General features: G+C 34.6%; 1 protein-coding gene across 6 annotated transcripts in view; it reads right to left on the bottom strand.

The window, feature by feature from the left end:
- Positions 1–4220: 4220 nt before the first annotated feature.
- Positions 4221–16594, bottom strand: part of DCUN1D1 (defective in cullin neddylation 1 domain containing 1) — a 33284-nt gene continuing 20910 nt past the window's right edge. For 4 of the 6 annotated variants that reach the window (XM_015566312.1, XM_015566313.1, XM_015566314.1 and 1 more), the window contains 3 exons: positions 10778–10860; positions 10455–10551; positions 6174–8905 (listed from right to left, as the gene is read on the bottom strand). In XM_015566312.1, the coding sequence (XP_015421798.1) occupies positions 8826–8905; positions 10455–10551; positions 10778–10860 (260 nt within the window). In that variant the 3' untranslated portion in view covers positions 6174–8825. Of the gene's footprint in view, positions 4316–6173; positions 8906–10454; positions 10552–10777; positions 10861–14185; positions 14317–16594 lie in introns of those variants that run through there. The other 2 variants (XM_015566315.1, XM_015566317.1) reach the window with 2 other exon arrangements.

Genomic DNA, 16594 nt, shown 5'->3' with positions numbered 1-16594 from the left:
TTAAACAAAAAAACAAACAAAAAAACAACATTGCACTTAATGACATATTAAACCAGACTCTGGCAACTCAACAACAAAAATCAAATGACCCAATTTAAAAATGGGCCCTAACCAGTTTGGCTCAGTGGCTAGAGCATCGGCCTACGGACTGAAAGGTCCCAGGCTTGATTTCGGCCCAGGGCATGTACCTAGGTTGCGGGCACATCCCCAGTAGGGGGTGTGCAGGAGGCAGCTGATCGATTCCTCTCTCACTGATGTTTCTAACTCTCTATCCCTCTCCCTTCCTCTCTGTGAAAAATCAATAAAATATATTTTTTAAAGTAATTAAAAAAAATAAAATAAAATTGGGCAAAGGACTTGTATAGAATTTCTCCAAAGATAGACAAGTGCCCAACAAGCACATGAAAAGGTGCTCAACATTTCTAATCAGAAAAATGCAAATCAAAATCACAATGAGATATCACAGTATTCCCATTACAATGGTTAGTATCAAAAGAAAAAAGACAAAATAATTGTTGGTGAGGATGTGGAGAAATTAGAACCCTTGTGTACTGTGGGTAAGACTATAAAATGATGCAATTGCTATGGAAAACTGTATGCCAGTTCCTCAAAAAATTAAAAATAGAACTACTATATGATCAAGCAATTCCAATTCTAGATGCATATACAAAAGAACTAAAAGGTCTCAAGAGATATATGCACACTTAAGTTTATAGCAACACTATTCACAATAGCCAAATGGCCACTGACAGATAAGTGGATAAAATATGGTATACACATACAATGACTATATCCTGTCACATGCTACCACATGGATGAAACTTGAGGACATCATACTAAGTGGAATAAGGCAATCACAAAGACAAAGACAGTATAATTCCATTTATATATCTAAAATAGTTAAACTCAGACACAAAATAGAATGGTGTTTACCAGGATCTGAAGTATGAGTATGTATTTTCAATTCCCTTATACTAGAGGCCCAGTGCACGAATTCGTGCACGGGTGGGGGCCAATTGGGGGAAAAGCCAGCTAGGGGTAGGGGCTGTGGGCAAGTTGGCTGGCCGGCCCTGCCCCCTGGTCAAAGGGACAATTAGCCTTTTATCACATAGGACTGTCAAGACTGGAATTGCTAGATCATATGCTAATTTTAACTTTTTGAGAAATAGCCAAACTGTTCCAATGCAGCAGCACCAGTTTATAGTCCCACTGATATTCCAATTTATCGACATCCTCAATACTTATCTTTTATTAAAGCAATCCCAATGGGTATGAAATGATATTTCACTGTAGTTTTGATTTGCATTTCTCTAATTACTAATTATGTTGAGAATCTTTTCATATGCTTATTGGACATTTGTATCATTTTTTGAGAAATGTCTTTCAAATCCTTTGTTCATTTGTAAATTGAATTGTCTTTATTGTTAAAAGCTCTTTAAATATTCTGGATATAAGTCCCATTATACTTTTTAATTAATGGTATATATGTTGATATAATTACCACAGCTTTTTATACTATATTTCATTAACCCTTTGCGGTCATTTGTCTACTCTCAGCCACCAAAGCTTTTTTACCGTTCTGGTCGTATGTCTGCTCTCAGCCACCACAGCAAGGAACCGTACGAATCTTAACTCTATTCATTCATGTATCAGTTCATAACTTCTCTGAAAGCTCTTAAGTGTCTAAGCGACCTTGTCACGAACCAAAACATTGCCCCAACAAATCGGAGATATCGAAACTCAATATAAACAAACGCGGTCGTTCCCACACTTGCCATGCAAAACACCGTGGCGAGTCAGTCGCCTTTTGAGAGTGAAGAAATTGACAAGCTTCGGAGATACTTTGCAGAATTTCAAATAAAGCTTTACAAATTACGTTTAACTGTAATTAGGCATTCTCGCTTGTTAGGATATTTCAAAATAATACTCCAAAATGGCAAAAAGAAAGTTACCAAAAGAAGTGTACTGCGAATCTGAAAGTAGCGATGAAGAGTTTTATTTTGGCACCTTGAATACTGACTGACGTAGAAAGTGGTAACGTTTGTAGTGATTTTTACTAGTAGTGACGTAGTTCCAAAAAAGAATTAATAAATTTTGTTTATCCTTCATAATCTTGCATGTTATGTATCACTGCTCTTTCAATGGAAATTAATTCCGACCAGTATGACACCCATGTCCAAATTTAATATGACCGCAAAGGGTTAATTGTGAAAGTATTTTCTAAAATACATTTTTAGGGATATCAAATGTCACCTTAAATATAAATTGCATATTTTAAAATTTAAAAAGCAACCACTGCTTTTTCAAACAAATAAATTTCAAACCAAGGAGTGGGAAGTATGGGGACCAAAGGTTAAAGGATTAGAGATACATGCAATGTATGGACTATCTTTGACTCCTAACTTGAACTGGAGGAAAAAAAAGAGACAATTTAAATACTAACTAGATAATTACTAAGAACATGTTAACACTGATGGTATTATGGTTTATGTAAGAGTCTTTATCTTTTAGACATACATAGCAATTGCTAAGACTTACTTCAAAATAAATCCAATTGGGAAGATGGCTGGCATGCACATAAATCAAGACTAGCCATGAACTGATCATGCTGAAGTAGGTTCATTATACCATTCTATTTTTGTATATGTCTGAAATTTTCCATTTAAAAGTTATAAAGCACTATTGCAATGTCCACTGTGTGTAAGAACATAGGAAGCTGGCAGCAACTAAATACTACCAACTAAATTTTTATTAAGAATTCCCAGTCATCTCAGAGCAAGAGCTCTGGGAAACTCAATAATGAGAGTGTGACATATCCATGCAGTTATTTGTTAATGTGTAGGTAATACCACCAGTCACAGGCTAAGTAGCTGTATCAACCAACCATGATACACACAATAGCACAAAGCACCAGCCATCAGCACCACTCCTCACCTACGCAGTTCATCTCACCAGAGTTCACTCCAGGACCAGAACTGCCACTGGAAGAGTATAATTACCCCCACTGGCTATAAAAAATACTACCTTCAGGTAAATACATGTCTATTATAATTTTATAGCAATCTCCCAGGCCACCTCATACTCACCCAAATTGCACATCCAATAGACACATAGAAGAGAGTTGGATAGTTTTTAGAAAGTTAAACATAAATTTTCCAACCAATATAACAATTACATTCCTAGGAATCTACCTAAGAGAAATGAAAACATACGTCCACACAAAGACATGTACATAAACATTCATACCATTCATAACAAAAATGTGAACAATCCAACGTCCATCAACTGGTTGAATGGATAAACAAAATGTAGACTATCCATACAGTGGAACACTATATAAAGGAACTAAGTACAGGTATATACTACAGCATGGATGAACTTCAAAAATATACCAACTGAAAGAAGCCAGATACAAAAGACATCAAATTGTATTAATTTCATTTTTATATAGTTTCTAGACAGGGAATATTTATAAAAACAGATCAGTGTGGATGCCTAGGGCTGGAACTAGTAGCAGTAATTAACTGCAAAGGAGCATGAGGGGAACTTTTATGGCTGATGGAAATGTTCTAACACTAGTTTGTGATGATTGTACAGTCTATAAATTTGTAATTAAATCGTATACTTACAGGGGGTGAATTTTATGGCATATAAATTATACTTCAATAAAGCTATATTTTTAAAGTACAGTACAACAAACTCTTAGGAATGACTATTTTAAAGCTCTGGCTGACCGCCATTGTAACTTCAGTACAACGAATATATTATCAGGATTAAGAATATTACTAGCATTTGTTTAAAAACAAAGCATGCTATTTTTAAAGGATTCCAAGTACACACATCTCTAAACCTTACTGAGCAAATATTACTTTCCGCTATGTGTAATGTTAACAAATCATTGTCCGCAGCGTACATTAGCCTTTTCTCTTAGCCACTTTGTTTTCTCCTAACCTTATGCCCTACAGTATTCCTTTTAGTGAAAACTCCATTTGTTAGTGCCCAAGTTTTCCATTAGATACCAATTTTCTTAGACTATTTCATAATCTGAAATAAAATTTTAATATATATATTTAAATATAAAATGAGCATTATCCTTTTTTAAAAAAATGTGGTCATTAAGCTACTCACATGCTGCCTCTGTTAAGTTTCAAATTTTTTTATTATTTTAAATCAAGCTTTCTTTTCATTATTTCGGTTCAAATTATTTTTTGCTTTAAAATGATCTGATTCTTCTTTTCGGAGCAGTGCTGTCTTCTATGACCAGGCCAGCTTTAATTTCAGTTTGATTCCATCTCTTTTCAGTCCACTGAAAAACCTGTCGAAGAGGAGTTCCCTCTAAGCCAGCCATTAAAAAAAATTTAACAAACACTTTCCCCTCCCCGCAAAAAAATCTCATATGCAATGCCAAGTTCTACAAGGATTAAAGTAAAAAGCTACAGATGAAGTGGAAGAAGAGCCAGCCTGCTTGCTATAGCCCAACCTCAAGAAATACAGCAGCCTTAAGGTATGGCTTAAAAACCAATGTTCTAGGACAAGCAATATTGATTTCTGCACAGCACAAATAAACAAATAAAACATACTTAAGCAAAACTCATAAGAAAAACTTAAATATATAAATTAAAATACATGTTTTATAATCTCAATTTTAAAAATAGATAATTATAATGATTTACAAAATAATATGCCTTTAAAATTCCATAAAGACATTGCTTTCAGGAATTTCATCTACTACAACAAACGCTGTGCATCTTTTATCAGAATTTCCCTCCTTATGACATTTAAAAAAAAAAAGTCAAAAGCCACATTAACACAAAACATTGAGCCCAGTGGAAAGTTGTCATATAAGTTAGCTGGTCAGTAGGAAATGCCAATTATCCAAAGGCCATTAAAAAAATAGGATGGCAAGAATGATCTGGTAAAACCATTTATGTAACTGTATTGAGATTAAAAAAACAAACAGCAGCATTATCTGCCTCCAGAATCAGATACATATCAAGCCAAGTATTCAACCAAAATGGCAACAAATAGTAAGGATAAACCTGGGAAAGGAGCGTGCACTATTACGAATTTTCAAATTTATCTAAACTGTCAAATATAAACCCCTTCCCCTCAGAAATCAAAGGTAAAGGTATTGTAATATAGAACTTCACATTTTTATAAAATAAAAATAGAAATTATTGCTATATGGTTGTAAAAATGGAGGCAAGTAAAGAGTTCAGAAATATACTTGTTTATAATCAATTAAATGGTGAGCCATAATTTGAACCCTAATTATCACATTATGTAGAAATCACAATCCAGGTATTGTGTCCTCAGTTATTAAGATATATGTTAAATAGTTCACATTTTAAAAACATTTTAGCATTACATTACCAAATTTGATAAAATCTTATCAAAACATCTATGTATTCAATATAAATCATATAGTTAAAAGTATAAACATTTAAAGAAAACTGCTGAGGTGCCAAATAAGTATTTTCTATTAAATATACACAAATTAACATTTAGAACTACATAAATTAATTCTTGCTAAAAGTTGATTCAGGTTTACAAAGGCATACTTTGTGAACTATAATAAATTTCCCCAGCACCACTTTCTTTTTTTTTATTCCAAAATTATTTCATTAGGTTGAACTTTCTTCTGTCATTCATAAGTAAAAGTTACAGAAGGGTTACAATACGTAGTCTTAATAGTAACATGTTTTTAAAAAATCTAAGCAAAGTGCACATTAAACTAGCTACAACTACTCAAACTTCTTATCATCAAATAAAAAATAGAACACTTCATTCACTTAAGTCTTTCTGAGGAAAAAAATAGTATACCTTGCTTAAATAAGAATTCCCCAGTAAGGATATTATATAAAAGATTTCCCATGTATTTTATTAAGTTTACTTTCTCTCATTAAAACTTTTTTTAAAAAGTCTAATGAAGAACACATACTTACAATGCCATATTACACAACTACAGTACTGTTAATTACATAAAAGCAGCCCAGTATAGCTGTAAACATTTTAAATGTAGTAAACAAGACTTGGCATGTCTTTTCTCCCTAAAACTTGCCATTACAATGCTCTTTCCAGGGAAATTATTCTTCCTGGATAAGTTTCAGGTATATTTTAGTCTTTAAAAATATTACACTGAAATAATGTGTGAAAAGATTTAGGCATGGCAATTTCACTGAAGCTTTTATTGCCTCTGTTGTAATATGACAGGGATTGTAAGGAACACAATTGAACTTACAGAGATATGCCGGTGATAGTCACTGAAGATAATCTTGATCTCAAGTATTTTTATATGTGGGCACTTCTAATTTTATACACTTTAGTATTTTAAAAGCATTATATTTTAAAATGTGTACCTATTTTGACATTTGGCAAAGAGGAAACTGTACCTGTGGCTCAGTTTAAAACAAAGAATCAGCATGGGGAGTTTACCAGAATGAAAATGGAAACACTAATGAATTAAAGCAATTCAAGTGCGTGCATGCGTGCGTGCGTCTTTCAACCTCTTTCTCACAGACATGCACTCACATGCATGCACTCACACACACAACCATACGTGTAAGCATTTTTAGTACAGAATATTGCCTGTAACCAGACATTTATCCTCAGAGTAATCATACCACATTAAATCAGTCTTCTCTTTTCAGCCCTAGGAATAATATTGTTTAATTCTAAGATGCCATCATAGAGTGAACAACCTTAACTTTTATGCTACATAATTATATTCAAAGATTACGTATTTTTGTTTATAATTACACAGTAATTATAAATGTTTAGTACCAAACTGATGACAAATACTATTTTGTTGAAAAGGTCTTACATTTAAAAGGAAAAGTCTGTAAAACCCCAAGGCACTAGGCCATGAACCAATATCAGACTTTTATGAAAAACAATTTATAACAGGGGGAAAAAACGAATGGGATCTCATTTCAAGACACCGCATACTTGAATTAATCTATCTGAAAACAATACCATAACTCAAAATCTTCAAGACAGGAAACAAAATAATACATATATCTTTTAAATTTTTTCATAATTGAAGTTCCTCTTTATATTTACAAATATGAAATCAGGAAATACTTGAAAGGGAAGCAGCAGGATTCTTCTTTTTTCTTTTTCTTTTTTTTCAAATAACCAATTCCAGTAACCTGAATAGAAATTTTCAAATTTTTCTTTTGGAAGAATATGATTGAAATATTAATATAAGATCTGTGGGAAACCTTCCTAGTCAACTTCAAAATTATGTAAATAAAAAGTGGTCTTAATATGTCATTGTTCTTAAAATCATTTCCACATCTAAAACGTACTGCTAATCTGAAGTACATTCCTTTGATAATTTCAACATTAGATCTTAGAGAGTGCATGGATGGATACACCAAGCAAAACCTATTCCTGTTAAAGTCCATAGGCAGCCAACATTTGAAGTTTTACATTTTTTAACCTACCTTACAGAAATCTTTTAAAAAGCAATAAATCTTCCTTCATGTGTTAAGAAGGGAACAGGAAAATCAGCATTTTCAGCATAAAAGCAGTTCATAGATCTTGTAATGAATACATACAAGATAGAATTCTGCTTTGATGTGAAAACATCAAATTTGAGTGAAACAAAAAGAGTAAAGAGACTGAATAATTTACAAAAATAGAAGCCAGATTGGTATTTTGCATCAAGTGCATGCTTGCTTGAAAATCTTTGCTCCTGAAGTATTTGGCAACCACAGTGATTAGCAGTTAAAGCAGTTTCAACAAAATAAGGTCATCAAAAATGGACTATTTGTCTGAAAAAGCAGTACCTATGAGGATTGAACGTCATGGCTCATTCACAACCATTTTCAAAATTTAATTCCTACTATCTTCTTATAAATTAAGAAAATTTCATTTTTGTTCCATGGTGTGCTAAAAAAATAAAATAAACCCTCATGCCTAAATTTAGAATATTGTATTGTGTAGCAATCTAAAACATTCAAAACAAATTAAATAGTTTAACTTATTCAACAGGCATATAAGCATTTCAAAATCATAATGAAATCCAATTATGTGCTGCAGAATGTAGACAGTAGAATCTAACATTATGCAGACATTTTCTAAATAAAAGCTCCCTGTAGGACAACTATATATAAACATAGGTAAAATAAGTAGAGTAGGTCTGTGGGACCTTTTGAAATCGAGGGTCTGAAACACAATAAATTTTTCAGGTAGGCACAAGAAGTTATCCTAAAAAATTTTCACGTTGGTTATTTTGACATTTTTTTCATCAGATTCTCTACTCACATCAACAATACATGTGATTTTCCAGGAAAAAAAAAAATCCCCCAAACCTAAACACCATTCCAGATCTGGTACACTTAAATATATCACTCTCATTGGAAGTGCTATTAGCATAGTCTTTGCAACTAGCCCAAAGCATATATTTAAGAAGTGTTTATAAATTGTTTGTGATGTTCATGTTTAATTCTTATGCCAAACTGTTTTCTGATGAAGACAGCATTGTGCTTTATGCAAGAATGGAAACCTCAAAATAATCACCATAAAGCTTCTAAGACTTATGGGAGAATAAACTAGGATGGTCCACAGATATAAGATGAAATCCACAATGTAGAATTATAAATGGTTAGAGCGGCCCAGACTAGAAGACAAGCCCAAACCACCATTAGAAGAATGAAATACGCTATGGTCCAAGATGTATCCTTAAAGTTTTGTCTCAACCCTCAGTCTGAATTAGGAGGATTGATCTTCAGTTCAGTCCAGCCAGCAGAAATTGACTGTGCAATTTTCCGTTGTATTTATTGTACAGACTATGTACATTCTAGAAGGTTCCTTTAGTGCTACACTGTTGTACTTTTTGTCCCAGCAATTTGAGGGCGTGCAAATTCCACAAAGTCATCAATAAGAACAGGCCATGCTCCTAGGGGGAAAAATATATGGGAGGAAGGAAAGAAAGAAAAGCAGGAATAAGACTAACATTTTAATAGGTTCCTTTATATTTTAACTACCTTCCACATAATAAAGTATCATTATACATATTCCCATTGACAGGACTTTCAAAATTCAAGCTTTATAGAGTTTCTACCTAAAGTTTTCTTGTATTCTCTCTGCTCTATTATTCTAACACTTGATCATTTTTTGAGTGATAAAAATAACTCTTCTGGTAATCTATCAATAATATGGTTTGCCTGGCCAGAGTGGCTCAGTGGTTGAGCGTCGACCTATGAACCAGGTCATAGTTCAATTCCTGGTCAGGGAACATGCCCAGGTTTCAGGTTCCATCCCCCGTATGGGGCATGCAGGAGGCAGCCGATCAATGATTCTCTCTCATCTCTCTCTCTCTCTCCCCCTCACCCTTTCCTTCCTCCCTAAAATCAATAAAAATATTTTTTAAATAATAATATGGTTTTCTGAAAGCCACTGAAGTCAGGTCACTGCAGTAATTTGGTCAAAACTGGCAACCTAAGGAATGACCATAATATACTGGCATGCTGCCAGTGCTGAAAGCATAGTGGGTAGGAGGAAACAAATTTTCAGGCATTTTTTGGAAATCTTACAAAAAAATCTTAAGAAAATTAACAGCAAGTATCCAAATCTATCCTTTTCATGATAAATACTAAAAAATTTTAAACTGCACGCCTCTATACATTCACATGCCAACCTCTAAATCAGAAAGTTTTCAGTTTCCTGTAAAGCCTAGCAGCACAATTATCATTCATATGCAAAATTAGGCTTTTCTTACTTTTTAGTGAAGACTATAAATTATTATGAAAAGAGAGAATAAAGTAAGACCATCTCTGGTTAAATTATATGAATGGCTCCAAGACACTTTCAAGGAGGCCAAGGTCACTGGAGATTTCTCAAAGAACACCTCTGTCTGTTCAACAATCTCAAAAACAGATCCAGCTAAATTTCCAAGGGGGGACTCAGTATGTATGAAGAAGTCAATGTAAATCACTGCCACTTCTAGATAAACAGGTAGATGGCAGCATCATCATCTTTACATGAAGAAATAACAGAAAAGCATTTAATCAGTGAATATTTATTGAATGCCAATAGTACTATAGTAGGCAGCTGAAGTACATTTCAAATTAGACAAAGTCACTAAACTTAAGGAGTTTAATATTCCAAGTTCAGAGATAAGACAAACACATAATAATAAAAGATATACATATAAGTATAAAAGTACTTTCCTAAGAGAACAGGCTTCCTAAAATAAACTGAAAATCTCTAAACATGAATGAAAATTACTCATGCCTTTCTGGAAGACATGACTACTGAGTTAGTATTTAAAGAAACTATAGATTGATAAAGAAATGAAGGCATTCCATACATTTAGAAGAGCACAAATAAAAGCTCAGAAGAGGGAAATCCAACTCTAAGAAAAACAGAAGTAGACAAGTTCAAAAGTATCTGATAAAAGAAGGCAGGTAAAAACAAAAAACTGGAAGGGCAAAACTTTTTATTACCTTCCTCATCATAATTAGACATGTCATCTGCAATCATTGTACTGAAGTCTAGAAGAAGATTCCAAGTATCTTTTGGTATGGATCGTTTATGATGTTCCTATTTAAAAAAAATCCAAATCACTAAAAAGAGTTGTTTTTTTTAAGTCCAGATGATACTAAATACAAGATGCAAACCAATTTGTGTATAGAAATTTTACTAATCAAATTTCTCATTCTATGTTCATTACATGCTCTGATAAGAGTCAATCATGCTTTAAAATATTTATTTTCAAACAAAACAAAATTTTAGAGAAAACAGGAAACTGCAGAAAATATGAACTTACCAACAAAAATTTATTCCATAAGTCTAAGAATTTAAATCTTCCATTAAGCACTAAATTCCAGTAGGCAATGGCCATTTCTAGATCTGTAATATTAAAAATAAGTTATGTCAAATGCCATGAATACTCGTCCTTAAAAACAACAAAAACAGGTGAGATCAAAGACAGACTTTTAAAAAAAAGAAAACACTAACCCTTGTGCTCTGAATACTTACATATTAAAATTCCCTGAAAGAAATAAGCCCAAGGTTTGTATCCTGGGCACCAATGGACAGTTCATCTGGGCAAGAATAATACCACTTACCTCAAAGGGTGTATCTGAAGTTTCAATTAGATAATGTAATAAGCATGCTTGACTAGTTCATCAGTTCTCAAATGTTAATGCATACCAGTATTTCCCAACCTCAGCACTTTTGACATTTTGAGCCAGATAATTTTTTGTTGTGGAGGGATGCCTCATGCATTGTAGCAATAGCAGCATCCCTGGTCTCTAACCACCAGATGACAGTATCAGCTCCATCCTATCCTTGGTGGTGACCACCAAAGATGTCTCTAGACATTGTCAAAGGTCCCCTGAGAGAGAAAATTGCCCCTAGTTGAGAACCACTGACATACACCTACAGTTGTAATGCAAAGAACTTCTATATACAATCCTAACCAATTTTCCAAGATGTTAGCTCTCTGATCCTGTCCTTGAGGAGACTATTAATTTTTATTTAAAAATTAAAATTAATAAACTAAGATTTGTTTTAAAAATTTGATGAAATTATATAATGCCCATTTAATTATGATTGTAGCAGAAAAGGGTAAAGAAGCAATACTGCCACATGACAAAAACCTATTCCTCTCATATAACAGAGAGAAAGACCCATCATTTCTTTCAAGAAACTAAAGCAGTTAAAGTACCAAGCTTTAATGAGTAAATTTACATCTCCAGCTCAGGAAAAATTACATCCTAAGTAACTTAACACAATGCGGGCAGATCACGAGCATTCTCGTGTTTTCCTATTACACAGTGTTTTACATAAATGTTAAAGGCATGCCTTAAAATTAAACACCCATTGCATTTTGAAGTTATTTATTACATGTTCTTACAAGCTAATATCTTTTTAAAGTATGATATTTTGTAAAATGTTTTTTGTATTCGTTCAATCGAAACTTATCTGGCCACTGGGTAAAGCTAGCAATAAAACTACTGGTGTGCAATGTGTTAAAAGTCCTTTTAGATATTACCTCCAAAACACTCTTGATAATCTGGGGAATCATGAGAGACTAGGAAGGACTCCAAAAAGACTCACATCCTACCTTAAAGGAAAATATAAAAAGGCCATAAGGAGAAAAAAAAATCCCATCTTCATAGGATCTCAACCACTTCAAGGACAGGGACTACATATACACAAACTGGCAGACTGACACACACTGCAATTACTGAGAAGCTGCTGAATGAATGCCACTTCCTATGGTCCCAAGTGCAAATGTACTTACCTTCCTTTAAACTCAATGGAGGTTTTTTTCTTCCTATCCAAAGGTAAGCCCCTAGCATCACTATTCTGGATCCAGTACCACCCTGCCTCTTCAAGGAATCTTGTCTATTGTCTTTTGATTAATTTTCCTCCCTTCCTACATCTTCAACTTTGCCTTCTTCTGGCTTTCCCCCTCAGGTTATCAACTATTTTAAAAAGTATTTCTTGGGTCTTTCATTACCTTACTAGCTATGCTCTTTCTCCTTCCCTTCACAGATAATCTTCTACTGTTATACGTAATGTGTTCCTAAAACATGTCTGAAAGTCAAACTCAGGTCCCCAAGTTTTAAGAGAATTAGAAATATGACACCACCAATTCCTATCACAATTTCTTTTTAATCTTTGTAGTCTGTAAAGCTCTATACCCAAAATTCCTTCCAGGTTCTTTCATTTTGTCCTTTTCTTTATCAACCAATTGTCAAGCTTTAAGTGCAGTTAAAAGTAAAACTGCTGTTATTAGCAAGCAGAACAAGATCTGCTGTTATTAATATGCTTAATAATTTTCTTCTGCACTTTAAATGCATTAAATGTGTAAGAACTAAGCTCATTAGTGTTACATTTTTTCTTTTTAACTAATTTTAACAAAATAGGAATGAGAAACAATGAAATATTCAAATAACTGCAAAACATGAGACACCTATAAATGCCCATTTGTCAGCTAATACCTAACCTAAGACTCTGACAAGAATAGGAGTGTACATGTCTAATGTTTGAAATTTCAGGTTGTAAAAGAGAACTTTTTGTCATCTACATTCATTACCCCATTTCCTCACCTCCCACACACTATTTAATTGTATAAACCAGTCTCTACCTCTGCAACTCACTCCATTAAAAGTGATCTCTGGAGGGTTACCACACCCTTTTGGTTCCCAAGTAAACACTGTTATGTCCTTAATTTACCTCGCCCTCTGCAATATTTGACAGAACAGAGCACACCTCCTAGATGGAACTTCTTTCAGCTTTAATGGTAGCACCGTACTGACTTTCCTCTGTCCTCTCTAGCCTTCTTACTCCTTTTTACAGGCTCCTCTTCCTCCATTCATCCATTAAATGTCGGTGTTCTGTAACACTTTATGTCAGCAATAACCATTTCTACTTCCCTCAGATTTTTCAAACCTTTACCTTTTTTCACACTAACAACTCCTAAATCTGAAACTTCTATTTTTCTAGATTTATATATCTAATTGCCTAAGCAGCAGTTCTCAACCTGTGGGTCACGACCATTGGAAAACACATATAGCATATCAGATTATTTACATTACGATTCATAACAGTAGCAAAATTACAGTTATGAAGTAGCAACAAAAATAATTTTACGGTTGGGGGTCACTACAACATGAAGAACTGTATTAAAGGGTCGCGGCATTAGGAAGGTTGAGGACCACTGGCTAAGGACATCTTCAAATGGATAGCCACAAAAAAACTCAAATTCAATAGGGCTCAGACTGAACTCATTATCTCACCTCTACAGACCTGCTATTCCATTTCTCTTAATAAATAGCATCACCCTACAGTGTTTCTCAGTGAAACGTCTCATTCTGAGGAATTGTCCTATGTACTGCAGGACATTTAGCATCCCCTAATGTCAGCAGAAACCCTCAGTCATTATGACACCCAATAGACATCCCCCACGTTTCCAAATATCCCTTAAGTGTGTTGAGAAATTTAGGGAAACCCCTCTCTTCATCACATACTTCCAATTGAAGCTCTCTCATTCTAACTTCTCCATCTCCACTGGCAAGGCCTATACAAGGGTCATCTTCATGTCTAGCTAAATCACTGCAACAGCTTCATAACCAGTCTCTCCCTCTAGTTCTGCCCTTACTCCTTTTAAAGGATCAACAGTGCTTTCAAATGAAGCTTTCAGGCACATTAATTTGGTGTCACTTCCATGTTAAATTCTTCAATGATTAAAACAACAAGATACCACTACACACCTTTTGGAATGGCCAAACTCCCAAACACTGATAACACCAAATGCTGGCGAAGGTTTGGAGAAACAGGAACTCTCATTCATTGCTGATGGGAATGCAAAATGGTACAGCCACTTTGGAAGACAGTTTGGCAGTTTCTTATAAAACTAAATATATGCTTACCATAAGATCCAGCAATCACACTCTAGTATCTACCCAAACGAAGTGAAAACTTATGTCTACACAAACACCTGCCCGTAGATGTTTACAATAGCTTTATTCCTGCCAAAACTTGGAGGCAACCAAGATGTCCTTGAGAAGATGAATAGATATATTGACTGTGGTACATCCAGATGAAGGAATATTCATCAGTGCTAACACAAAATGAGCTATTAAGCCATGAAAAGACATGGAGGAAAATGCATATTAATATTACTAAGTGAAAGAAGTCAACCTGAAAAGACTACATACTGTATAATTCCAACTGTATGACATTCTGGAAAAGGCAAGCTACGGAGACAGTAAAAAGATCAGTGGTTGCCAGAGATTAGGATGGAGGAAAGGATGAGTAGGCAGAGCAGAGAGGATTTTTAGGGCATGGTGCTATAATGGTGGATATAAGTCATTACATATTTGTCCAAACCCACAAAATGTACACCACCGAGAATGAACCTTAATGTAAACTTGAACTTTGGGTGATAATGCTTGGGGGTGGAGGGGGGAGGGTTAATATGGGAGAAGCTAACATGTGTGAAAGGGGGTATATGGGAAATCTCTGTACTTTCTGCTCAATTTTGCTGTAAGCCTAAAACAGCTCAAAAATTTTTATTGAAGCCATAACCAGTTTGGCTCAGTGGATAGAGCATTGGCCTGCGGACTCAAGGGTCCCAGGTTCGATTCCGGTCAAGGGCATGTACCATGGTTGCAGGCACACACCCAGTAGGGAGTGTGCAGGGGGCAGCTGATCGATGTTTCTCTCTCATCGATGTTTCTAACTCTCTATCCCTCTCCCTTCCTCTGTAAAAAAATCAATAAAATATATATTAAAAAAAATTATTGAAAAATGTTTACAATGATTTCATTTTCTATTGCCTTCAGATAAGATCTACATCTCTAGTCAAATGAACTTACTAGCAGTTTAACTCTCAAAGGTGCTCCATCTCTCTCCATATTAGAGATGACTTCTTTTTCTTTTGTCCTTAAAACTGTGTAATTCAATCTTTGAGAGACTGCAAACTCACCCAAACAGACAGACTTAAGATGCTCCTGACACCATGTTCTCAGAGTAAGCAGTCAATAAATGTTGAATAAAAAAGGAATACTCAAAAAGAAGTTAAAATTAAGAGTTGAAACAGGGATAAAATTAAGTTGAACAGAGATAAAATGTTAACTGCCACAAGCACAAGAAAAAGTGTCTTTAGACAGAAATATTTGAGTGACAGAGAGAATAGCCTAACTAGAGAGAAGTGCTTTAACATAGTTTCAGCCTCTTAAATTTCAACTCTAGCACTAGATAATGATCTTGGACAACTGAATTCACGTCTCTAATTCAGTTTAAAATAATTATATGTACTCTCACAGGTTGTTGTTAATACATATAAAACATTTAAAATGGGGTGTGGTAAATAATGACCTTACTATTACTTTTTTAAAAATAATTTAAAAGATGTATTATTATGGATTCTAAAGCAGTACTGAAAAGAACAAATTCAATAATAAGATAAAAAGAAATGAAAGCAGTTAGAATAGAAGGAAAATGCAGAGAAAATGAGATAAGCCCTTATAGTAAAATTAAAAATGCAAACAGGGCCCTAGCCAGTTTGGCTCAGTGGATGGAGCCGTCGGCCTGCATACTGAAAGGTCCCATGTTTGATTCCTGTCAAGGGCAAGTACCTGGGTTGCGGGCACATCCTCTGTATGAGGTGTGCAGGAGGCAGCTGATCTATGTTTCTCTCTCATCGATGTTTCTAACTATCCCTCTCCCTTCCTCTCTGTAAAAAATCAATAAAATATAATTTTTAAAAAAATGCAAACAGAGGTAATCCCTATGTCATTCTTTCAAGTAGAATCAAAAGGCCAATGTGGGATTTCATAAAAGATGATCAACTGAGTGCCAGATGAACATGAAAATGAATTAAGATTGGATCCAGGAGAACCAAGATGGCGGCATAGGTTAACGCCGGACTTTGCTGCCTTGAACAACCATTTCAAAAGTGAAACTAAAAGACTGAAGGGACATCATCCAGAACCACAGGAACGCTGGCTGAGTGGAAGTCCTACAACTAGGAGGAAAGAGTAACACATACGGACACTCAGAGGAGGCGCAGAGCTGAAGTCAAATTCTGAGGTGCGGAGTGCGCGGAGCGGGCGGCGGCGGAGGGCGC

The sequence above is a fragment of the Myotis davidii genome, unplaced genomic scaffold, assembly GCF_000327345.1.
Source record: "Myotis davidii unplaced genomic scaffold, ASM32734v1 scaffold102, whole genome shotgun sequence".
NCBI classification, from domain to species: Eukaryota; Metazoa; Chordata; class Mammalia; order Chiroptera; family Vespertilionidae; genus Myotis; species Myotis davidii.
This window is presented reverse-complemented; position numbering and strand designations above follow the sequence as displayed.